This window comes from Podarcis muralis, chromosome 1 (genome assembly GCF_964188315.1).
Source record: "Podarcis muralis chromosome 1, rPodMur119.hap1.1, whole genome shotgun sequence".
NCBI lineage: Eukaryota > Metazoa > Chordata > Lepidosauria > Squamata > Lacertidae > Podarcis > Podarcis muralis.
Window position 1 is genome coordinate 90,173,535 of NC_135655.1, and position 26,029 is coordinate 90,199,563.

General features: G+C 42.0%; 1 protein-coding gene across 27 annotated transcripts in view; it reads right to left on the bottom strand.

The window, feature by feature from the left end:
• The window catches only part of CLASP1 (cytoplasmic linker associated protein 1), a 162,930-nt gene that overhangs the window by 84,462 nt on the left and 52,439 nt on the right, over positions 1-26,029 (bottom strand). For 23 of the 27 annotated variants that reach the window (XM_077934696.1, XM_077934709.1, XM_077934699.1 and 20 more), the window contains exons 7-9: positions 20,707-20,804; positions 19,986-20,053; positions 628-780 (exon numbers count right to left, since the gene is read on the bottom strand). In XM_077934696.1, the coding sequence (XP_077790822.1) occupies positions 628-780; positions 19,986-20,053; positions 20,707-20,804 (319 nt within the window). Of the gene's footprint in view, positions 1-627; positions 781-3,211; positions 3,450-14,549; positions 14,677-19,985; positions 20,054-20,706; positions 20,805-26,029 lie in introns of those variants that run through there. The other 4 variants (XM_077934751.1, XM_077934748.1, XM_077934799.1 and 1 more) reach the window with 4 other exon arrangements.

Genomic DNA, 26,029 nt, shown 5'->3' on the forward strand with positions numbered 1-26,029 from the left:
TAGTCTGGTAATATAACAGAATATTACCTAAACTAGAGGGATGCCTTTTCTCTTAAAGGATTCAGACCCATGCATAATTAATGAAAGTATGGTATTCTTGACAGGAACATACGATGAAGATGGACAGATGGGCCGAAGAAGGAAAATCTTTAAAACATTAATTAGCTGAGGCTATTGTTCAGCACAGAAACTCTTGAAAGCTTATTGTAGGTGCCATTTGGAAACAGCTTCCTAGTTATTTCTTTCTCTTATTTTGGTTTCCATGCTGTTCAGGAAAACAAGATATGAAAAAGTGCTGTCTTTATAGGAACCACTACAAATTGCAAATGAATGAAGATTTGAAGACAATTCTGATTTTGCACTGCTAATAGGGAGAAAACCTGTATGAACAATTTAGTTGTGTAGCACCATGCTGACCTGATGCTATCCCATCATATTCAAGAAAAGTCCTTTTGTATAGTTCTCAAAACTATGAAGACAGCCAGCCTCCTAAAAATGTTATTTTTCTACTAGTCCATCAAGCAAATTCAGATGGGCACTCAAAACAGAAAATAAAACAACACACATTTTATTTTTAGGGTCATGGGTTTTAGGTCAGCCTTATGATTTATCAAGGCCTCCACCTACCTGGAGCCTTTGAGACCAGAGCTGTTGTTCCAACTCTGCGAGCAGAACTCATCCCACTTTTTCGAGAGCTTGATGGAGCCTTTGAAGATGTCGAGGAGCTGGCTGAGGAAGGCCTGTTCCCATCCACAGAGTCGTCATCATCAAAGTTTTTATCTGCGAAAAAAAGCACCACAAGATGAAATTCAGGAATTTGTGAATAGCTTCTACATCACATTTTGGAGCAAACTCACTCTGCAAGAATTCAGAAGACAGACCCGATCGCCAGAAGGCTGGCTTTTCAAGTTCCAAGATCATATCAAAATTTCCAAATCCTTTCTTAAAAAGAGGGATATGTTTACCTTTTCAGTGAAGCGTATGACAGAAACTACAGGAAGGACAGTTTGTTTCAGGGGAATTCCCGATCTCCTAAATTCCTTCCATTCTATCACCCTAATCTCTTCCAATGTGGAGATTAAACATAATTCCTTCACTAAAATTTATTCTGACAACCAGGAGAAGAGATTGGTTAGTAATCATGCACAGCTTTCTCTCTAAGGCTGTGATTAACTGCTCGAAGTGTTCAAGGGCACAAAGAAATGTTTATTTATTCCTTGGACATGACTTGCAGCTGAGAAATATTGTATTCATGAAAATGCAGGTCTGGACCATATACACTATTCATATTATCCTCTCCATGTTCTTTAAATTGACTGCTACTGACCAACACTATATCCTGTGGTTGTGAGTTCTCACAAAGACAGCTAAGTAAAGGCAGAGAAAACTCCATTTGTTTACTTAAACTGTCACAACATTATTTGTCTTCCCATTCTTGTCCTGTCTCAAAGCAGCAACAGCTCCTCACACAATTTTATCCAAATCACTTACAGTAATCCTGTTTTTTCCACTATTCTAGCCCCTATATCCAATTCAATTACATTCAGGGGATGAGTCCATGCAAGTTGTTCAGCAGAACCAGAAATTAAACATTGTTTTCCCCAGATACTGGGTTCAGTTAACCTTCTCAGATCTCCTTTCAGATATAGAAGGCTCTCCAATATGAATTTCAGAAAACTAGCATTAACTTCTTCTGTCAAACTTTTGGTGACTGCTCATTGTTCCTGCTGTTAGAAGCTTTAGTGCTTGTAGTAGCGATGAAAGTTTTATCTCATTTTTCAAAAATCCAAAATCCTCATCTTCAAAACATTCCAGGAGGTTGGAGGTGGCAGGTGGTGTCTGGAACTGATTGTCCCACCTCCTATTCTCTCCCCCCCCCCCAAGGTTTTCATCCCATAGCTTGACAATGAAGGCCTAGTTAACCCCAATTTCTAGAAATAGTTTCACGTCTTTGAAGCCTAGATACTGGAAACGTGCAGTGAAACTATTTTGATGAGCCCATAAAAATGTTCTGACATTTATCGTCCATTGCCAATGGTTCCATTCAAATACATCTGCTCATTCAGTCCATCCTCATTCAGTAGACGACATAAGAATGTGCTCTTTTATTTTGTACTGGAATAAACCTGAAGTGAAATGTGAGAGACATAGAGGCCTATGAAGGAAGGCACTCCCTCAGGCTTTCACTGCCTCCAACATCGTCAACAATGTGAAAGTGTCATCCTTCCACCCCTTAGAAACAGACCTTAAGTAACTGCAGAAATGTTCGTGTTTATTATAAAAAGAAAACAGATACTTCAATAGCAAAGACCTGTGCTTGAAAGCAAAAAGACTGCATTGCTGTTCTCGTTCTCTCTCTCTCTCTCTCTCTCTCTCTCTCTCTCTCTCTTTCACACACACACAAGCACACACACAATACACTCATCAAGGGTGTGGTTTATTATACCTTAGCATTAAATGGAGAGGAAAAAGCTTGATGTCCACGTTTTTCTTTAGAGAAGCACATTTCATTTTTATACGTATCATAAAGAGAAACCGCTTTTCAAAAGATTGCAGTATAAAAAAAGATATCTCCTTATACATAATGTATAAAAATCCAGCACCCTTAGGAAAAGTTACAAAAATACATTTACCCATAACTTAGACTGAAAACCCATTTCATTCTGCCCACTAACCAGAATAAACTAACATTTCCCAGCTTCCCCTTCAGTTTCAATAAACTGACACATTCAGACACCAAGCTCTGAAGCAGCATGTGCACAAGGCAGAAAGAGAAACAAAGAATAAGACAAAAATCAGAATGTGGAACTTCGTGAAAACAAGATGCAAGCAGTCAGATCAACACAGTAAAGTAAAACTCATATCCAACCTCAGTTAAAACAGTTGGGTGATGCAGTGATAATTTATAGCAAGTGTTAGATCCCGCACTCAGGCTCTACAGTTCATAACACTAAAGTCCAAACAAGCTTTACTTCCACTGGCTTCAGTGGCCATAAACCAAGGCAGTGCATGGTTTTCTGTGATGAGCGATTATCTATCACTGCTGATTCTTTGGCTCGTGTATGAATGATGACTAGCAATATGCAGACATATGCCTTGTGTGTAAAGAGGCCTTTGTCTGCTCTCAATTGTTAGGGAAGAATAAAACGCTTACAAAACCCTCTCACACTTTCTCTAAATAAAAGGAGGAAATCGTGATAAATTTGCTTACGGGTACAAATCCTTTTGCAAATAATCTTCCTCAACATTCCTTCATGCTTTCCATAGCAAGCCGAGATGCAACGCTGTCTTGCAGACCACTGCAGCTTTCAAGTCCAGGACACAATTAATCCTTGCCCCTTGTGTTCATTAGGCATTCTGCTTTCACACGCGGAGTTAAACAGCCCAGGCTTCAGCACTGAGACTTGAGAGGAGGACAGAGCATCCCACAGTCAATCCTTGTGAATTTCAAACCTTCCAATGGGGTGAAACAGGCTAGGACTGAGAGGCAGCTGCAGCAGGCAGTCCTACTATGGCTGGCTTGACTACCAAGAAGTAGCAGTAGCCCAGTATCATCCCTTGGGAAGGTTAATGGGAGTGTCTCAACAGCTCTCGTCATTTGTCCATGACAAATACATTTGTCATTATTAGTTTTTAAAAGAAGGGTTGTGTCAAGGGCAAAATCAGAAGAAAGAGATGCTATGACAGGAATTCCAAGAATCTATGCTGATTAATGGGGGGACGGGACACACAACTGCCCCTCTCACAGGTTTATAAATTCTATAAAGGCACGTCAGGAGGCTTCTAAATAATGTTTGCTTTGAAACAAAAGAACAAACTAACAAGCAAGAGGTTAGGTTTTCATAATCTAAGTCCTAAATATGTTGCTCTTCAGATAAAACCATGGCTCTGTGCTGTGTTCCCCATTTCCAGTGGAAAGCAAGAGTTCTCAGGAGAAGCAATTTTGTAGCAATCTGTTTATTTAACAATTGTGCTGGTGACTCTTAGCCCAACAATTTTGGATAAAAGGTCCACAAATTTCCCAGAGCAATAAGTAGACATCTCTAACAAATATATCTAAGCAGCCACCTTCAAAGACTCCAACATACGTTGTTGCTAGAAATGTGATTTGTTCCCTAGAGCAACGTGTAGAGCAGCCTTTCACAACCTGGTATCCACCAGATGTTTTGCAACACAGCTTTAATCAGTCCCAGACGACATGGTCAATAGTCAAGGGTGGTGGGAATTGTAGTCCAAAACATCTGGAAGCTACCAATTTTGGGAAGGCTGGTGAAGAGCACATGCAAATCTGCGCATGCATTTTCTGGTGAGAGAGGGAGAGTTCTTTTGTTTCAACAACTGGATTCCCTAAGCTGTTTTCCAAACAACACAGTGAAAACATGCCAACAATATCAGAAAAATATTAGCCTGTTCTCACAGGCACATTTATTTTTGTAACCACTGTGGCACACTTAACAGGCTCAGATTCAGTACTGAATCAAAATCTTGGAAATGATAGCAGCAGCTTTCCACAAGAGGCTTTTAAGAGAATGGCACTTCCACAAAGAGCTAGGTTTATTATTGATCCTGCCTGTCATAGCATACAAAATGCCTTGTGAATTTGTTTTTCATTTAGTGTTATATCAACCCCACTGGTTAGGTTAGAATGAAATGGGGCTTGTCTAAAGTAAACTAATATGCCCCACTGTGGCTGATCGGGGTTTTGAGTACGACTGTTTCAAGTTGAAAACAAACCATTGGCTCCTTAGCACCATATTCCCTGGATTACTGAATAAAGAGCACATGCCATAAAAGCTCTAATGCACTGAGGAAAATTGTCCACTCCCACATAAGCTAGACCACTAAAACTTCACAATGTAGAAAAAAATATTCCTGATAGGAAGAAAATATTTCATATTATCATCTTCTACCTATCAAAGATAAACCTTGAAAAATGTGTCAAAAAGCACTACACAATATTTTTTTTAATTACCCAGGAGAAAAATTCCATACATTTACAGTGAAATGGACATTAATATCCCATGATGCTAACTTAATCCTAAAAGCAGGTAGACAGAGGAAAGTTTTTCAATAATTAACACCCAAGGTGTTATTTTAAACCAGCTACATGATTCTGGATTACAGCACTGATGCAATCAGTTGCCGTGTCCTCTAACCCCTCAGAAACAAGTCCACTTCTACAATTACTTTTTTGGGTAAGTACATTTTATGGAAAGAAGCCTCAATGACCTCAGGCCAAACTCATCAAGCTGCTTTCAGTGCAGGAAAGGGAGTAGGCAGCTGCGCCTAAATAGCCTAGCAAGCACAGACTCCACTATCTCAAATGCAGAAGCTTTCTACCTTCTTTCCTGGTCTCACCTTGGGATAGTGAGACGGGGGGGGGGGGGGAGAGCATGAGACCTCCCAAGGGTCTGCCCCACTGCTGCAGAACCCACACCCTCCCTTGGTTTACTATGGAGCTGTGGGCTATGAAGCAGGCTGGGAGATGATCAGAGTGCAAGCAGTGGAAAGCTCACTCTGAACCTGGCCAGACACTTGGCAGGCAGAATCATGTAACCTAGCAAGAGGCAGTGAAGGTGAAGAATAACTACTTTGTAACCTCCCCAAGAGCTGTCCAGCAGAATTCTTTTGGATGGCCCAGAGGCTAGTCAGACGAGAAGTAGCGGGTGGACCTTTGCAACACCCAGTTTGCATGGTGTGAGTTGTTTGAATGGCCCTATGAAAACAAAGTCACTAGGCCCTGCAGTGCCTTGGATGTTTCAGCTGTTGAAACCCCGGTCGAGGAGTCCAGGACAAGGGCCTTCTGATACGTTCTGGGATCAGTTTCAGTTTATTGCAGCCTTATGGCGTGGGGAGGACGCTTGCAAGGGTGTAACCCCTCTCTGCAGCAGGCAAGGAGCTCGATTGTGTTGCACTAGGGTGTGGTGAACACTTCTTGTGTGATAAAAGTTGTGCCCACTGCCCTTAAGCAGGCGGTAATACATCCACTTTTGAAGAATCCCACCCTAGACCCTGGGGTTTACAAAAACTACTGCCTGGTCATTAATACCTCCTTCTCGGGTGAGGAGACGGAGAGACTGGTGGGGTTCCAGAGAGTACGGCGATTTAAAAGGCCATGCTTTGTTCTTCTTCCCTCTAAGTGTTTATGACAGGGGTGGCCAACTCCCAACAGACTGCAATCTACTTTCAGAATTAAAATCTGGCAGTGATCTACCCCCGTTTTTTTAGGGGTTCAGCTCAAGGTTTTTGAGCTTTTTTGGGAGGTGAAAAGCCCTGTTTTGGGGGGGTTAAGGTGCAGGCTTCTTTGAGGAGAGGAGATCCATGGGGGGCGGAGGCAAGGGAAGTTGGGGTTAAGACACTCACAAAAACATCACTATGGATGAAAACAGAGGGGGCTCCATCTTCCCTTCCTGAGTTCAAACAACAATGGAGGGCGGGACAGGAAGCAGATTTACCGACGCAGATGAAAGGGAGCCAGAGATCGACCGTGATCTACCAAAACATTGCGGGGATCTACCAGTAGATCATGATCGACCTGTTGGACATCCCTGGTCTGTGAGAATTGCATTCCAACTTGGACCAACTCTCCCTGAATACATGAAAGGGCGGGGGAGAGGCTTCAGAAATTTTTTCAGTTCTAAGGGCAAAGGCGGAAGAGAAGGACGAGTATAAGATACTGCTGTGTTCCCCTTTTAAAAGGACCAAATGGACATCAGCATTTCCCTAGGATGCACACCATAAATGGCATTTACAACTTCTGATAATGCAGCAATTGCAGTTCTCTTTTGAAATATTAATGTTCACCCCCTGGTCCTGAATGTAATTTATGAAACTAAATTGCACAGGAAGGAACTGGAAGGGCTATGCTGTCTAGGAAGAAGAACATGGGCATATCTAATTATTTTAATATGTTATACATGCACAGTGAGCTTTATTGCTGTTTTAAGCAGTGTGATCACCACTGGAAACTGCCTCTTCAGTGGTAGCAGCCATACTTCCCAAATGGTATCAAGTCCTCAACCGAGACTTAGCTAGATGTAGAATAACTGATTATCCCTAAACATGAACCATCTTGAAGTAATGCAAATAGTTTAGTACAACCCACCAAAGAAACTGCTTCGGGACCAAGTGCTTTTTTGTGCGCAGGGTCAGCATTTGCAGCATTTGTGCTTTTAAATACATATACAGTGGTACCTTGGGTTAAGAACTTAATTAGTTCTGGAGGTCCGTTTCTTAACCTGAAACTGTTCTTAACCTGAAGCACCACTTTAGCTAAGGGGGCCTCCTGCTGCCGCCACGCCGCCGGAGCACAATTTCTGTTCTCATCCTGAAGCAAAGCACTTAACCCGAGGTACTATTTCTGGGTTAGTGGAGTCTGTAACCTGAAGTGTCTGTAACCTGAGGTACCACTGTATAGCATAGCACCATTATATATGACCCCAATTATTCCACTCCCGGTTGAATGCATCAAGCTGTACTAAAGTTAGGAAGCTCTCAAACAAATCTGTCTCCTGTGCATATTTCAGCCATAAAACTAATTGCTAGACTTAAACACAGATGGTTAAGAGCACTTTGATTTTAGATGTAGCTTTAGGGGAGCAAAAGTTGTAGGCACTGTCAGATTCTCTGTTAGTAGCTTGTTTTAAGTAAATAATAACAATAAAGTAGACTCCATCACAGCAATGAAACAGCAGAAGGTTTAATCATACCCAGAACTGCATCAGCCTCTCTATGACACAGAAGATTCAGCATACCACATCAGGCTGCATATATTAGTCTGTGTGCTGTTTTTTGTTTCTCAAAAAATATATATATTAAGTGATGGGAAATAAAAAAAATGTGACTCACAAGGAAGCTGACTTTATTCTGTCAAATTTATTTATGTAAAATACTCCCAACTTGTGCGCACGCTGTGCTCAGGGCAATGCACAACAGAATTTAAAAACAAGCACATAAATGCCGCTAAAATTAAATGTAAAAGCCATAATTACAAAAAACAGAAACCAGAACCAGAAGCAGCATCACGATAGCCAGACTCTACAAGACCTTCCAGCCAAATGCCTTGACCCATATGCAACTTCAGTGCAACCTGAGCTGATGATAAGTTAGGCTTATTACCACAGAATCAAACAGTAATCATGAACTTCCAGCCAGCAGACAGATGCTCCAAGAACCAGGAAAAAAATAGGTAAGGGCCAACCTTCGAAGAGAAAATATTTTATTTAAATAGTAAGACATGGGAAATTCAGTAACCAATTATAATTACCTAAAGCCACTGGTCTCAGGGAGGCTATGCTGAAGCATGAGCTCACTGAATTATCCCCTCCCCCCATTTCAGACATTTCACATTTGTATTATTCTGAAGATATGCATGTGAGCTTAAGATCTATGATGCTGAAAGCTGTAAACTCTATAAATTTGCCAAATAAAAGTGTTATTTAGGCTGATCAATATCTGCAATCATCCCAAGTTAATGACTAAAGCAGCAGTGAAGGCATCTGCTTACCCATAATTGTGTCCCACTCAATTTAATAGGACTCGTCATCTTATAAGAGAGTGTTGAGGATTACAGTCTTAAAGGTATGTGAAGTATCTACTTTTGGGGTCTACGGAGTGCATAGGAAGGGCTTTATCAGTCATCTACTTCAGCACCTCCATAGCAGGGCTCATTAACTCTGCTTATAAATTTTACCCTGTGGCTATGCAGTAAAATAAAATCCTGGTCTATCTACACCTGCTCCACAAGACCTGTGAATTCTGTGCTATTTTCGCCCAGCAGTGCTAATGAGAATTTATTGCACTTGGTATTTTTAGATCTAAGAAAACTCCCATGCTGTTATTCGATTCAACCAGATGGAGAGAGAGAAATATGTCTGCAGTCATATTTTTGATCACTTCTTTACAAACCAGAGAACAAAAAGGCAACACTTTGTCAAAATAATCTGTGGCAAAATGATACAAAGTTGCACAACTAATGTTCAGTTGCATGAGACAGGAGGACAGCGGAGGAGATCTCACTAAGTTCAAGATTGAGCATGAATCAACGAAGCTGAGTCAAGTTCCAAAGAAATCCTTGTACATCTTGGTTTGTCTTTTTCCATAACTTGCACTATAAAGGCAGTGGATCCAATTTTGCTTCAAATGAGTGCAATTACAGTTTGTAAGTAAAATTAGAGTAAGAGTAAGCTCTACCTCTCCTTGAAATCAGAACCTGTGAGAGTGGTGAAGGCCCTGTGAGAGTGTCTGGAGGCGGTTGGAGGATGGATGGCGGCTAACAGATTGAGGTTGAATCCTGACAAGACAGAAGTATTGTTTGGGGGGGACAGGGGGCAGGTAGGTGTGGGGGACTCCCTGGTCCTGAACAAGGTAACCGTACCCATGAAAAACCAGGTAAGCAGCCTGGGAGTCATTTTGGACTCACAGCTGTCCATGAAGGCACAGGTCAATTCTGTGTCCAGGGCAACTGTCTACCAGCTCCATCTGGTACGCCAGATGAGACCCTACCAGCAGACTGTCTCACCAGGGTGGTGCATGCCCTGGTTATCTACCACTTGGACTTCTAAAATGCGTTCTACGTGGGGCTACCTTTGAAGGTGACTCGGAAACTACAACTAGTCCAGAATGCGGTAGCGGTGACTGGGAGTGGCTGCCAGGACGTATGTTTCCAATTCAATTCAAAGTGTTGGTACTGACCTTTAAAGTCCTAAACGGCCTTGGCCTAGCACACCTGAAGGAGCGTCTCCACTCCCATCGCTCAGCCCAGACAATGAGGACCTCCTCTGAGGGTCTTCTGCCGGTTCCCTCACTGCGAGAAGCAAAGTTACAGGGAACCAAGCAGAGGGCCTTATCGGTAGTGGCGCCCGCCCTGTGGAACGCCCTCCCTTCAGATGTCAAGGAAATAAAGAATTACACAACTTTTAGAAGACATCTGAAGGCAGCCCTGCATTGGGAGGTTTTTAACGCTTTATGTTTTTATTATTTCAGATATTCTGTAAGCTGCCCAGAGTGGGCAGGGTATAAATAATAAAAGTATCATCAGCAGCATCATCAATATAGCACTGCACTTTACAGAAACAACAATGGATGGAATAAAAAATGACTACATAGGTGTCAGTTTAAACATATATTAGTTTATATTCAGTACATTTGCAGCACCAAAGTAGCTCTATGACACCATGCTCATTAAATGATCCATATTGTTTCAATAATTAGCTATTGCTTTTAAAACTACAGTTGCTGAAAGTAAGATAAAGGATGATAGATTAATTAGGAGAATATAGGACTGATGATAATCATTGCTGCACATTTCTTTCAGAGCCACTCCAAGCCATTAAGAAAATGAGTTATTTCTGTCTGGTACAGTATCCATTCTTGTGGATCATTGTCACTGACACTCATCACCATGAATCGTCCTCAACATGGAGGTTTGAGCTCTAAAATATTTGTACTTCCGTTATTAATTAATCCTCATGAAATCAGTTAATAAGAGTAAATATTGGATCTGGCCCCACAGAACTTTTTCCTTGACCCTACATGTTGTTGTTCTTATTTTTATTATGCATTTTGCGGTTTTTATATTGTAATTTTATGTTGTGAACCGCCCCAAGATCTATGGATGAAGAGGGGTATGCAAATTTAATAAATAATAATATTAGTAGTAGTAGTAGTAGTAGTAATACATAACTACGAGAAAAGGTAATATAGGATAGAGAAATCTCATTTCTTAGCAGGACTACATTTGTTGAACATTACTGAGTACATTTTGTAAGATCTTGCTGACTACATGTTACACAGAACAATGGGATCGTGGCTGTCACATAGCTTAGACTAGGTCAGTAGCTAGGGGAGTGGAATTGAATTACTGGCAGTGTTCCTCCCTAATGTCCTGCATTATATAGTGAACTCACTAGAGACTGTGCATGCAAATAAAGTGAGGCAGCATTATTCATTACTGTCTAGTGCTAGAGAAGAAAACAAGGAAGAGATTCACTTTGCTTAGAACAACACAGCAATAGGATTCCTCTGGTGATACAAAGAATGATTAATTCTTTCAGTAGGCAAACAAGACATCCATTAGACAGTACTTGTTTATATCTATTAGCGCTATAAAAAAGAGAGGCTTCCATTCATTAAGAATGGGAATTTGCACCAATTCACAACATAGTCAATGAACATGTAACAATAATCATGCATATTTAAGAAAGCTCAAACAAGACAACATAGCAGTAGATAGTTATAAAAGAGTTATTCTGGATGCATTAGGATGAGCACATGACATCTAGCTTTGAGCCAGTTCCTTTTCTTACTCAGATGTAAATCCCTCTTCTGAGTCTTACTTCTAAGCGAGTGTGCACAGGATTGCAAGCTTAGTGGTTCAAAGTCTAGGCTGGGATTTGGGGAACACCCGACCAATTCCCTGTATAGTACTCTATTTTATTTTATTATTTATTATTTTATTTTACTTTATTTTATTTTATTAACGGCTGATGTAGGCATCTTTGCTATAGGGAAAATAAGACCTCTATTTTGATAGCTCCTGTATGAAGCAAACCAACTATTTATGGGCTTTTTAGGTAGAAACTAAGGCATGTTTGCTCAAGAATTTCTGCTTGAGGTGTGCAGTGGTACCTCGGGTTAAGAACTTAATTCATTCTGGAGGTCCGTTCTTAACGTGAAACTGTTCTTAACCTGAGGTACCACTTTAGCTAAAGGAGCCTCCTGCGGCTGCCGCGCCACCGGAGCACAATTTCTGTTCTCATCCTGAAGCAAAGTTCTTAACCCGAGGTACTATTTCTGGGTGAGCGGAGTCTGTAACCTGAAGCGTCTGTAACATGAAGTGTCTGTAACCCGAGGTACCACTGTTTGTTATATGACATGTGGACGGTTAGATGATGAAGCAGACAACACTGAGAGGTGAACAAGTGAACAAAAATATATTGTGGTGTACACATGCGTTTTACGGCAATAAACAAGGTTATATCAGAGACTGTGGGATCTGTGGAAGCATAAAAGGAAGATACTTGGGATTCAAGTTTGGCTAACTCATCCACATACACGCTCACAGGATGTTTTGTATTGCCTGACAGACCAAGAGGGGCTTCCCTAATAATGCGGGTGGTTGCCCATGTTATCATTTTACTTCATCAAGATGAGCTCTGTATAGGAAAACTGCAACAAGTGAAGCCATTCTACAGTGAAATGCTCGCATCACTCCTATTATGAGTGCTGATGAGCTCTTGGGCTCCATTTACAAAGCCCTAAATGATCTGAGACTCAAGGACTGGATAATGGAACACTTTCCACCTGAAGTCCCAACTTGCAGTTTATGATGAGGGGGAAGAGGCTCTTCTCATGGTCCCACAACTGAGGGCAGCTAGGAGGATGCAAGTGCAAGTGAGGGCTTTCCCCCTGCAGACTCTGCCCCTCCTGTGGGACATGATGCCCCTTCTCTTGACGTATTCAGAAGGGGGGAAATTTATTTGTCCAGCTCTTCTGAATGGGAAGTGTATGTTTAGGCACTGTTGCTTTTATAACTGTCACTTTAATTATTATATAGTTTCATCAGTTTTTATGCCGTTAACTGCCCCGGGGGCACTTTGGGGAGGAAGAGGGATACAAATCTAATAAATAAAGATCATTATAAACTTACAATATGGCAGAAAAGTGTTTGATGGCAAGGCATTGCCATCAAAATGACGACAGTTCAGAAATGGATATCCCTTGATATAAGGGGGGGGGGGTGTCCCAGAATTCAGTCTTTCCACTGACATACGACCAATCATTTGGCAACCAGGAAAGCATGAAAGAACCACCTCCAATAGGCTTTACAACATCAAGCACAGTTCTGCAGGGGCGTTGTGTCTGAGAATTATGGTTGCAAATCCAAAAGTTACAATTATCAGGATGTTTCAGAAGGTAGGGTTAGGTTTGTTTTTAAATGCAAACTGTGCAATCCTAGAGATTGTCAGTCCCACTGAGTTCAGGAGAGTCGACTACTAGATAAGCATGCACAGGATTGCAGCCTAAGAAAGCAGCCGTGCCGTGAGAAGAGACGGAAGAGACAGTTATTAAAGCAGTGGCAAAGCAAAAGGTTTACAATGCATACATTTTATTCTCCATACTTCCTCTGGGTCATGAATATTCCCATCACTTCCCTGTTCTAACAGCAATCTTACCCAACATAATACTTGAGCAGCTTTATACTGTACTAGGAATTAAAGGAAGTCATTGGTGCAAACAATACATTTGCTATTTCATAGCTAATTATACTGCTAGATTCTTAATCATACTAGAAAAACTGTTCAGTGTTATTAATCCTGCTGAAAAGAAACAATCTATAACCTTTTCCCCCCCATTTCAAGCAATGGACCTGAATGCATTATCTTCCTGCGTCATTAAGCTAACTACCATTACTTTAACAGGTTCAAATATCACCTGCACTGAGATAATGTAATCATATAATTTTACTGCCTAGGGTAACAGTTAGCAGATAAGAGTTGTAACCAATTTAGAAGCTCCAGTTTACATCTCCTTAAAACATTAAGAGCAGATCCCTTCAAGATAAAATAGGCAACAGAAAGGAACTGATAGGCAGCAAAGTTTTGTGTCTTGCATCCCTTATCAGCCACAATACTTCAGTTCCTCCCTCCTGTTTAATCTGTTAAAACACAAGTGATTCATGCTTTACCAACAAGATTTTTCTAACGGCAGCAGAGAGAGCCTTGTTTTCACAGAAAAACACCTGCCAGTCTTTGGAAAGAGTGTGGAGAGAACAGCACAAACACAGTTAAGTCAAAGATGGCTAATGCAAATGGTTCCCCCAAAGAGAAAAGCAGCGGTCTGTGTCTCCCTGCAAATTAATGCTTCACAAGATTGCAGGTGATTCAGCATCACCCCAGCCCCTATCTCTGCTATGTTACTATGCATCCCACTTCAACATACATTTCTTGCTGCTGCGGAATTAGGCTGTTAGGTAAACAGAAACAGGCTCTTAGCTGTTATTCACTTTCGCTTCCCAAACGTATTGTGCCTAAACAATTATTGTGACGAAGGCTGCAATTCTAAACACACTTAACTAGGAAGCAAGTCCCACTGAATATAGTGAGACTTGCCTCCAAATAAACATGTATAGTAGGATTGTGCTGTTAGCCTTCCATAAGCTACTGTACTACTGATTTCTTCTTTTCTTCCCCTAACCAAATCTGCCTGTCTTCTAATGCCCGTGCGACACACAAACATACCAACAAGCATCCACACATATTACAAGGCATTTTGCCCCTAGAAATACGATTACAATATTCCAGATCAGTTTATCTGTATTCCTATACAGAGACTTAAAACAAATAGCATAAAAAATCCCTTCCATATCTAATGAAGAGATGCCATTTGCCTAAACTTTTTTACATGATGATAATGCCTCTAGCAGGGGGGATGGCAGGGAAAAATCCATTTGGTAAGAGAAAATAACTTCTGATGGCATAAACAGGCTCAGTTGTCTGTAGCATATATATATACATGCTGCTTGCTTGTTTGTTAAGCAAAATGCCTACCTTTGCTGGCAGTCATGATCTGCAGAAGTCCTGTGATGCTAGACAAGGGCTGGATCTGAAAGGAGTCCTACAGTGCAAGCATCAACTCAAACAGGAGTTAACTCTCCACCCTCTTTGACCCAGCATGAGAAACAACTGCTACACTCCTCCAAAATAAAAGCCTCCTCTGCAGTTGGAAAAGCAGTGCTTGCTCCTTTCAGCACAATCTCTCTCTGCATGTACTAAAGGATTCAACAGAAAGGAGGCATTTTCCTCCCCCCCCCCAGCTCTTTCACATCTCTGTTCAGAAAACCAGCAGAAGCAACCAGAGGGATTTAAAAAATGTTATTTTATAACAATGCTTTTCACCAGAGCACTGGAAAGCCTAACCAATTTCAACGGATGCAGATCACAAGGAACCCTCTGGGTACCATTCCCGTCACTGGCTGATTAAGTTAAATCTCAATAAATTTTAACTCAAAGGGAAGCCACTAATTCATTCAGGAATTGTAATCCTGTATTAAAAAACAACAACAACCAGACACAGTTCTGCAACTGAGTATGGGGTCACCCCCCCCCCAAAAAATAGGCATATTTCAATAAAAGTGTTAAGTTATGCATATTTTAGTATTTGCTTTTTTTCAGAAGTCCAAATAAGTATCCCATAAATTCCATGGCAAGATCCAGAACAGAGACACACCTACACACCTCTCTGCCTAACCAAAACATTTTTGCCCATTACATAAAGGCCCTGTTACAAGAAAATTAAAAGTATCCAATTTTGTTTTCTAGTTCTGAGTTTATAAGCGGCTTGCTTTAACGGATACAAAACAACCACAGTCACCTTTTCAGTTATACCCGCTGCTGATGTATTGGAAGTTATGCAGGAGGGAGGGGCTCGGTTTCCAGAAAGTTGGGTGCTGCAGGACCAAGCTTGGCGACATTGCAATGGAGTTTTAATCAGGACAGTTTTGCAGCCACCACAGTCCAAACCAGGCATAGGTGAACTTGGCCCTCCAGATGTTTTGGGACTACAATTCCCATCATCCCTGACCAGTGGTCCTGTTAGCTAGGGATGATGGGAGTTGTAGTCCCAAAACATCTGGAGGGCCAAGTTTGCCTATGCCTGGTCCAAACTGTACCAAAAGGGGAAGGTGGGACTTCCAGGCATTCACTTCCTGCTTTATGTCTCTGGTGTTTTGTGTTGAGTGGGCTGTAAGACACAGGAACTCCCTTAGCTCCACACTGCAAGAGAGTCAGTACAGGCAAGCAAGCAAACTCTCTTTGGCTCACCTTAGGCATTCCATCCCATTCCTGAGTATGGCCTTTGATGTGCCACCTATGCTGAAATTTCTAATGGGCCTGGTTCTGATTATCATTCCCGGCTTCATAAACCAGGAACAGCCATTTGGGCAGAGCCCTCCTCCCTTACCAGTCCCCTCAAGCTATTTCTTCCTGTTGCGTACCATCTTTGCTGCTCCATTCCTGGTTTGCAGTAAGCCAGAGTTCCTTGTTAAATCTGAACCAGGAGGACTGTGGCCACATCTGCACTGTAATTCCAAAGCTGTATCACGCTACAATTCCCAGAGTGGTTTAACAAGCAAACCCTCTTCCCCAGGGAACCCTGGGAATTATAGCTCTGTGAAGAGAATAGTGGTCTCCAAACAACTCTCACGATCAGGCATAGGCAAACTCGGCTCTCCAGCCATTTTGGGACTACAACTCCCATCATCCCTAGCTAACAGGCCCAGTGGTCAGGGATGATGGGAATTGTAGTCCAAAACATCTGGAAAGCAGAGTTTGCCTATGCCTGCTCAGGACCCTTAAACTATGTTTCCCATGATTCTTTGGGGGAAACCATTACTGTTTAAAATGGTATGGTGCTACTTTAAATGCTACAGTGCAGATGTGGCATCTGCACATCACTCAACACATCAGCATAACAAACAAAGCTCAGTTTCCTGGTTTAGACATAATGGGAGAAAATGGTGAAATGTCTCTTTTTAATTGGAAAGGGGAAGTCACAGCATCAAATTGAAAGTAAGAAAGTACCTCCATCATCCCTGTTTCTCGCTATGTTGGAACTGCAGCTCTGGATAGTGAAGTCAACTTATTTGATCTGGCTTTGGCATTGAACAGCTGCTTTCTTGATTAAGGGAGCATCAATTATACCACATTTCAAATGTCCTGCTATTAACTTCTACCTCACACACCTAATGGGAGTGCTGCCTCGTGGGGCACTAGAGAAAATGATAAATAAGTTGCCACAACTGAATTATGAGTCAAAACCACAAAGCTAACACACAGAGAACAACTAACAACTAAAGCTGGGAACATAAACATCATCACCACCATCAAGTCCAATAGAAAGTGTCTGCTCTGTGCTTCATTTTCACTGGACTGGGAATCAGCAACCTTAAAACTATATTCACATGGAAAGGGACTGGTTCTATGGAGTAATTTGTAACCAAAGACACTCCTTCCTGCATCTTATATTTAATTAAAGATCCACACACTGTATCACAGGAATGGGCATGCCTGGAATTTTGAAACCCTGAGGTGAAGGAAGAACTTTCAATTTCTGCTTCCAGAGACTGGTTAATTATAGGTAAAACAAGAGACACACTCACACAAACATGCACAGTGCTAAGAACCACTGAGAAATCCAATGTGCCGCTTTGCTCCATTTTCTGGCTACGAAGGACTGAAAAGACCTCCTCGTAACTTAGCAACCAACAGCATATCCACAAGATGAAATCCTCCTTCCTCTTATATAAAGTAAAGCCCACTTCAGGTTGCAATTTACCCCCACCAACTGGCATTTTATTCATAATACTATTAAAGCTTAAAAACAAAGCCCCTGCGGATAAGGAACTTAATGCTGGCATTTCTTAAGATCTATTTAAGGAAAATGCTGATGGACTTGAATGAAGGAGGGAGGGGAAAAGCTCTCATATTTAAAGAATGGTCGAGTCATTTGTTTGTGGGGTGGGAAAGCTGTGGCACTCTGAGTGTCATTGGACTCCCAACTCCCATCAGCCAGACCCAGAATAGCCAATGGATGGGAATGATGGGAGTTACAGTCCAACATCATTCCCGGGGGGGGGGGTGCAAATTCTCCATTACAGTGGTACCTTGGGTTAAGTACTTAATTCGTCCCGGAGGTCCGTTCTTAACCTGAAACTGTTCTTAACCTGAAGCACCATTTTAGCTAATGGGATCTCCTGCTGCTGCTGCGCCACCGGGGCACGATTTCTGTTCTCATCCTGAAGCAAAGTTCTTAACCCGAGGTACTATTTCTGGGTTAGCGGAGTCTGTAACCTGAAGCATATGTAACCCGAGGTACCACTGTATTGGTGAGTTCCAAGAACTTGGGATGTGTTTATATAACATCCATCTCTCTCTCAGCAAAATAGTTACTTTATACAAAACCAGGATGCAAGCTTCAGATTAGAGGTGCAATGATCAAAATTAAGCTTCTGTTCAGTGAAAACAGCATTTCTAAGTCTATACAGTTACCAAATTCTAAACTCTCTGGTGCTAGTAACATCACACCAGGAGCTACTTGATGCCCATTGCTTTAATTTTTCTTTCAAGTACTGTTTCTCGAAAAATTTTAACCTATGTTGGGATTTTGGATCTAGATACTCTGTTGGATGTTGCTGCTGGGGAAAAAACAGTGATAAGGAACAAGCCCGCATATCACTGCCTTTCTGTTCAGATTTTGATATAACTTTGCAAAGGAGAGAACGGCTACTTTCCCCCCCGAGGAGATTTGTACATAATTGACTAGGTACTGATCCAATATAAATCTGATTCAATTCAATGGGCACCAAAGGGAACAAAAGGAGCCATCACCATGTTACAATGACATCTTCTGAAGTCAGTCGGTTTCATCTGAGTGGAGTAATGCCACCATATATATACCCTTCATGTTCTTTGTAAACCAGGGCATCATGATGTACGGCACAGGGGGGAAACACCCGTGTTCGCCTGAACTGGTGGTCCAAGGAAAGCTACTGTTTCTCAAGTTAGCTACCTCTTCACCAAGGTGACCTTCAAAGACACCAGATAATCCCCCATTGAGTTCTGAACCCCCATGAATTCATAAGCCTCCAAAGTAAATCAAGCTAATTGGACCATTATTCTAATGAGGATGTAAGAGAATGAGGATAAATACATTCCAAAATATAACAATGGAATCTTGACTACTTCATATTCCCTCTACAATTAAAGAACCTGCTTCTGGAAAAGTGGAAGGCATCAAACTCTGTGGGTGCCTCAAGTATAAAACAGCTGTGATCTGAAGCTTACTTATAGTAGTCATGGAAGTGTAAAAGTCTGAAGCTGACCCTTCAAACCCAAAAATTGTGTTTGATGGCAAATATATTTCTTCATTAAGCAAAACAACCACAACAACCTATTTGCTGCTTAGTGTAAAGAGGTTCAGAAGATCCTGTTCGATGAAGGCTACTTGCATTCTCAATGTTACAGCGAAGTAAAGCGTCTCAGCACAAACTGTGGCAAATATCAGCAGCAAATATGAGAAAGTGAAAGATTAAGGTCCCAAAATCTGAGGAACACCTGGTCTATTTATTAGAAGGCATGCAATATTTCTGTTTTTAACATAAAATTATTGGAGCTAAGGACTTCACGAATGACTGCATTAAACTCTCTTTGATGCTGGTCACTGTCAACCCACATGGACAGCTGCCCAAAAAACTAATTGTTAAATCACACACTAATCTACTGACATTCAAAGACTGCATCAGACACCAACACTATGTACAATATAATGCTTGTTTACATTTTACACCGAAAACAGGCACAAGCTGGGAAGATCTGCTCCAGACATAGCTGTATGATGACCTCTGAACAATGTCCAGCTTCCTCTCAGGCGAAAGCAATGGGCTACTAGCAACATAGCTTCTCCGGTGTTCACTTTAGAATTTGACCACATCCCCTAATAATATGATACTGAAAGAACAAGCTCTGCTACTATGCCAGGCTGGCTGAAAGCTACAACAACACATGAAATAAAAGGAATATTGAATCAATAACTTTACAGCTGCAGAACTTTCAGCCACAAAATAGGAATATACAGTATATGAATGCTAACACAAAGTTTCTTGTTGCTTTCATATAGAGCTATTAATCTCAGAATGAAAATTCACTCAGGCTTCTGTTCAAAACCCCTTTGGCCCCAGCCTAACCAATGTGATGCTTTTTTAAATACACCATCTTCCTTTTCAGTAGTTCTGAAAGCAACTTGCATGCTTTGTTTTTAATGGCAATAAAAAAATAGGATACATCAGTCACAAAATAAAAACAGAAACCCTAACCCACTAATTTCAAACAGGTCTTAACCACAACTTACTGAAGTTTGGATAAAGGGTACAATTTTTCTAAACCACTGATTTCATCTTATAAGAAAGCAAAAACAATATTTCTACTCACCACCTGATCCCTGGATCATGGTTCCTGATTTCTGGACCTCATCGAATTTTGTAAAAATGATGTTCAACCTGGTTTGCAAGAGGGAAGATAAAACAACTGAACAATCAACATTGCAAAACGTCCAACTGAGAATGCAGACTTTAGCAAAGGTTCGCTGATATCAACCAAAGTATATTTGTGCCGCTAATTTTAATGAAAGAAAGAAAAAACTCTTCCTTCATTAGTCAGATATAGGTGTTAAATGAGCAAGAAAAAAGGGTACACCTCAGAAGTGCACACAAGCTGTGAATTACATTATTCCAGAAAAAGTTCAGTACATTCTACAATCTTAGCTTTCTCATTTATAAAAACAGCAGGTGTGCAGTCCTTACAGTTAAGCACAGCTGACAATGTTCCCAAAGATGCTAACTTTTCAAATCTCACAATTTTCAAGTCCACATCATAATTCTGAGATTTTCTTTATTCATCCTGGTTGTCAGACTACCGGACAAAACAAGTAATGTACAAATTATAGCCAACTGAACAAAACAACATCATTTTCAAACTACAATCTTTCCGATTTGCTCAAAGCTTTTGAGCACTAGGGATCAGGTCCAACCAGTTAGGGTTAGGGTTATAACACTCAGCAGATGAGAAGCAAAGGGTGCTCAGAATTTAGCAGCAGAAGAAACTGAAGAGCGCTGAAAAATAAGAACATCAAAACCAGAAACTCTTCACTCACCGAGACTGTGGCAATCCTTTTTTGCTGAGATCAGCCCTTACACGTTCACCTACATGTCTGTAGATTTCTACTAGGCTATTTATTGCTGCATCGCGAACCTAAAGATCCAAGAAAAGAATAGGAGGAAAGTTTTACACATACAATTAGATAAATCCATAAAGTAATAATACTGTTTTATAACTGTCAATATTGCTGTCCAGGTCTAGGCAGAATTACATATAGGAACACACCTGACTCATGTCAAATTCCCCCCCAACTTTCCCCCAATAATGTTCACTCAGACTTACCTGTTTCATTCCTCTGCACCTGCTCCATGTCACTGGCTGATGCCAGAAAAGCAGGGAAATAATATGACTAATCCATAAGGAAAAGAGAGGAGCAGAGACCTTGACCATGTCTAGTTTTGACTTGAGATTTTTAAGAACAAAGGCCTTTCACACAGTTATGAAAACAAAGCCCTCTGAACTTCCCAAGGGAAGCAATCTGGTAGAAAATAGGCCACCATTGTGGCAGCTGAGTAATATAAACAGGTACACATATTTTCCCCCCTGTAAGCATATGATAGCATCCTGATGTATTTTACCTGGCCACCAACACAGATGCCAACACAACCTGGTACATTCACCCAGAGCTTGATGCACAAGCTTCTAAAGTCATATTATGGCAAGATCAGGGTTCGAGAGCCTATGGCCCTCCAGAGGTTGATAGATTCTGTCATTAGCTTCATCCAACACAGCTAATGGTCAGGGATGATGGGACTTGCAATTCAACAGCAAACGGAGAGCCACTGGTGTCATAGCCCCCCCCCCCCTTTAGATAGTCTCCTAAAGGCTCACACTAGAGAAAAAATATGGAGTTTCTCAATCCTTTGGTTGGCTGGCATCCTTCTCAATCTTACAGGTAGATCGAACTCATAACCTCTTGCAGATGGAGGAAGAATCACCAGGGCTCAATTCATTTAAATTTGGAGTGGGATTAAGGCCAAGCAAGTCAGAAGCAAAAGTAATCTATCACAGGGAACAGCAGCAGTTTACAAAGACTAGTGAGCAAACTGGTACAGAGACCAGTCAGTTATATTCTGAACCACTGGTTTAAAAAGGCTTCCTTGCTGGTCTCCCTGAAGCCGGTTTTCTTCCATATCAAGAGGGCACTGGTGTGGCATACCAGTTTAAATCCCTTCCTGGTGTATCTTAGGTCTCATATTCAGCAGGTTCAAGTCCTGACGACGAAGCATGTATTCCCACCCTCCATCCATTTAAAAGATGTTCTCGAGTATTTTCAGCTCAAGGAAGAGTTTGGTGCCACTTGAAAGCTTGTATGACACACGGCGAGCAGCAGTTGCTTTTAATAAAAAGGCTCATTTTATGTTAATTTTGTTGTAGCAAACTGACACGGCTGCTTGCTTTTGGCCAGCACTGAACACTCTTTCAAAGGCATGAACACTCATTCAAACGGACAGCCCTATCTTAGGATCAGATTAAGATCCAAAATGAATCAGGGAATTATGCGCACAAAATGTTAAGAAAAAAATGTGTTACTAGATCTAACCTCTCCTTCTCTAGCCTTCCTTTCCACAGCAAATTGCATTTCGAAAACCAATCCTCCATTCTTCCTTGCTCCCTCTAGGCCGAATCCACATCCATCCCACCAGCTATATTTCCCTCCTACCCCCATGCCAGCTCTTCTACATTGCTCCTCTTCTACCCCCCTGACCAAGCATGGCTCAGGGATCTCCCTATCTCCATGGCAACAACAGGTAAAGGAGAAGCACTGTGTTGGAAGACCATAGAGAAAGAAGACTCTGCCTCTTGGCCAGCCCAGAGGCTCAGGGAGTGAACCTGGAGGCAGATTGTGGACCCTCCCCTCTGCCCAAATAACTCACCTATGCCTTTTCAACTGCCACTGCCTAAGAGTACAACTGCTCACCGGCAGAGTTCTGGAACTTGGACTCCTACAACTGGCCATAAGCATTCCACCAACTTCTGACGGCGAGAGGACATGAACCTCTCCGTCTTTTGTGAGGCACTCTTCTAACTCTTCAAACAAACAGCAAATCAAGTCGCCCCAGAGCAGAAAGGCAGCTCTGAAGGTAAAGAGACTATAGTCCTTTTTGTGTCCCGTGATAACTGGGGAGCAACACCATTTTGAAGACCACTGGAGATCACCCAGGAAGGGACCCTATCTGTCCTGTACTGGAAAAAGAGTTACATCGTTCCAGACTCTGAGGCAGGTGACCGTTAAACATGCGCATTTTTAAAAGCCAGGGGTGCCAGAGTTTCCTCTCTGCATCATTAGCAAGTACATGCAGTGCTTGGTTGACTTTACTCTCTTTCATCTTTCTCCAAATATGTTTATGGAGGCCAGTTGCTAGCCATGATGGCTATATACTACCTCTAATATCAAAGGCAGCATGCCTCCAAGTATCAGTTGCTGAGGAACATGACTTTGTGGTATTGCGCTCATATCCTGCATGAGGGGTTCTCATAGGTATCTGTGGCGTCAGAATGCTGGATCTTGTATTCTTATGCAAGTGTGTGGGGATTTCCCCCCTATTAATCAACACACTACATTTATATTAAACTACACCAAAGAGAACTGAAAACAAATGTAAACATTTTTTACTACTACTACTACTACTACTACTAATAATAATAATAATAATAATAATTTATTTCTACCCCGCCCATCTGGCTGGGTTTCCCCAGCCACTCTGGGCGGCTTCCAACAAAAGATTAAAAATACATTAAAACATCAGTCATTAAAAACTTCCCTAAACAGGGCTGCCTTCTGATGTCTTCTAAATGTCAGATAGTTGTTTATTTGTTTGACATCTGATGGGAGGGCGTTCCACAGGGCGGGCACCACTACTGTTTGTTAATCGACGCACTACGTTTATATTAAACTCCACTAAAGAGAACTGAAAACAAACATAAAGGATTTTTACTGTTTGTTAATTACAGTGGTGCCTCGCAAGACGAAATTAATTTGTTCCGCAAGTTTTTTCTTCTTGCGAGTTTTTCGTCTTGCGATGCACGGTTTCCCATAGGAATGCATTGAAAATCAATTAATGCGTTCCTATGGAAACTGCCTTCAGACCAGGTCCGGGGACAGTCTGTCCCCCGACCTCTTCTGAAGGCTGGGGGGGGGGGGGGACAAGGGCTTTTCTTCCCACCCACAGCATTTTAAAAAACCCCGGGACAGCGGAGGACTTCTCCGCTGTCCGGGGCGATATAAAAGCCCCTGGGAAGGCAGGCAGGGGGGACAAAGACTTTTGCCCCCCGCCAGCCTTCAGAAGAGGTCCAGGACCTCTTCTGAAGGCGGGCGGGGGGCGAAAGTCTTTGCTCCCCCCCGCCTGCCTTCAAAAGCCGTCCGGGACAGCGGAGAAACGCGCTGCGTTTCTCCGCTCTCCCGGGAAGGCAGGCAGGGGGGAACAAAGACTTTTGCCCCCCGCCAGCCTTCAGAAGGTGTTCCCGCCCCGCCGCCCGGCTTCGGAGGAGCCTTCCGAAGCCGGGCGGCGGGGGGAGGTGTTCCCTCCCCGCCGCCCAGCTTCAGAGGAGCCTTCCGAAGCCCGGCGGCGGCGGGAGGAGGTGTTCCCGCCCCGCCGCCAGGCTTCGGAGGAGGTCCGAGGACAGTGGGGAAGACGCGCTGCGCTTCCCCGCTGTCCCGGAGATTTCCCTATGGGCTGTCGTCTTGCGAAGCAAGCCCATAGGGAAATTCGTTTTGCGAAGCGCCTCCAAAACGGAAAACCCTTTCGTCTAGCGGGTTTTCCGTCTTGCGAGGCGTTCGTCTTGCGGAGCACCACTGTACATCTAAGTCTTCTTTTGAGAGAAGCGGTTTATATGAGACTCCCAGGCAACTCCTAGTCCGGCCCACACTTCCATAACTTCACCAGGATTATCTATGAAGTATTATATTAGGTGCTCTTGGATCAAGGCATAGCCAGCTAATATAAATAACATTGTCATCAATCACAACAACTAAATCCAATTACTGATGTCAGTGGATCTAATCAACACTTCCTGAATTCTACCCAACAGCTGGACTAATGGCTAAAAAAGGAGTCTAATGAATCAATGGGGAAAAACTTCAACGACATATAAAACCGCACCCTCAGAGTTGCCGCCTAACTGCTTTAAGCCCATATCTAACATATAATGATCATCCTTTGACTGGACCAGTAAAAAAAAAAAGGAAGAATGATAGAGCATATAGGTTTTGGCTGATTTGTTTATAAATTAAGAATAAAAATTTACATCTCTTCCCCTGATTCACCTTCCTAACCATCCATCCTGTGCCTTTAACAGCACAGCAGAGTTCATTTCCTGAGCAGCAGCAGCACAGAGTATTTTATGGAGTTGAAGAAAATCTCTTTCCCATTACAAGCAAGGTCAAAAAGAAGCTTTTGCCGCTGGGCTGAACAGAAAACACATAGAGAGGGAAAAATAAGATCTTCTAGAAAGCTGTTCTAAAAAGCAATGATGTTTCAAGTCCAAGGAAGCCAAGTTTGAAACAGCGACTTGTGTAATGATGCTGAACTGAACTAAAGAGAAATTCTGCAGTGCTTCTCATTTCCTCGCTGTGTAATTTACGACCAGAGCAGTCATTAAAATCATGTTATATTTCATGGAGTGACTCCACAGCATTTTTTTAAGTGCTATCTAGCTAAAAATAGACTATCTGCAGTTAAAAATAGAAGACTGGCCATTTAAATTTGTCGCCTTTTAAATATAGCCAGTGTCGGACACAAAGCAAGGGTTTTATGAAATGCCATAGCCAGGATCCAAAGAAACTGCTCAGTAAACCCAAGGCTACTTATCGCCTGAATTTCTTGATTAGAAGCCCTTCATGGAACATAGTGCAACTTTAACTCAAAAGTGAACCAATTGAAAATCAAGGTCCCCTTCTATTTTAATTGTTTCAATCATCAGAGGGCAATACTGATGCAAATTCCATTCTCTGCAGCTTTGATGTTATAACTCTACAACAAGAACAGACAGCAAGTGATGGATTATGGTCTGATAAGATACTGAGTCCAACCCCCTTGGCAAAGGCCAGCTGTAATCCTTGCTCAAAGAAGTGCTTATGTATTTAATTGGTACAACACTGATTTAATTTCAGCCAAGTGGTTTATTTCCGGAAATACACAACCTAAATGGCTCTCATATGGCAGTAGCAGGAAAGTAATAAGATCATTTCTAGGGAACTGCTATTAGCCTAAGGGTACAACTTAGGATTCAGGCACAGAAGCGGTGAGAGGAGAGGTAACAAGGAAACTCGTGTTTCAGATACACTTCCGTTAGAGCCAGAAAAGGAGGGGAACATT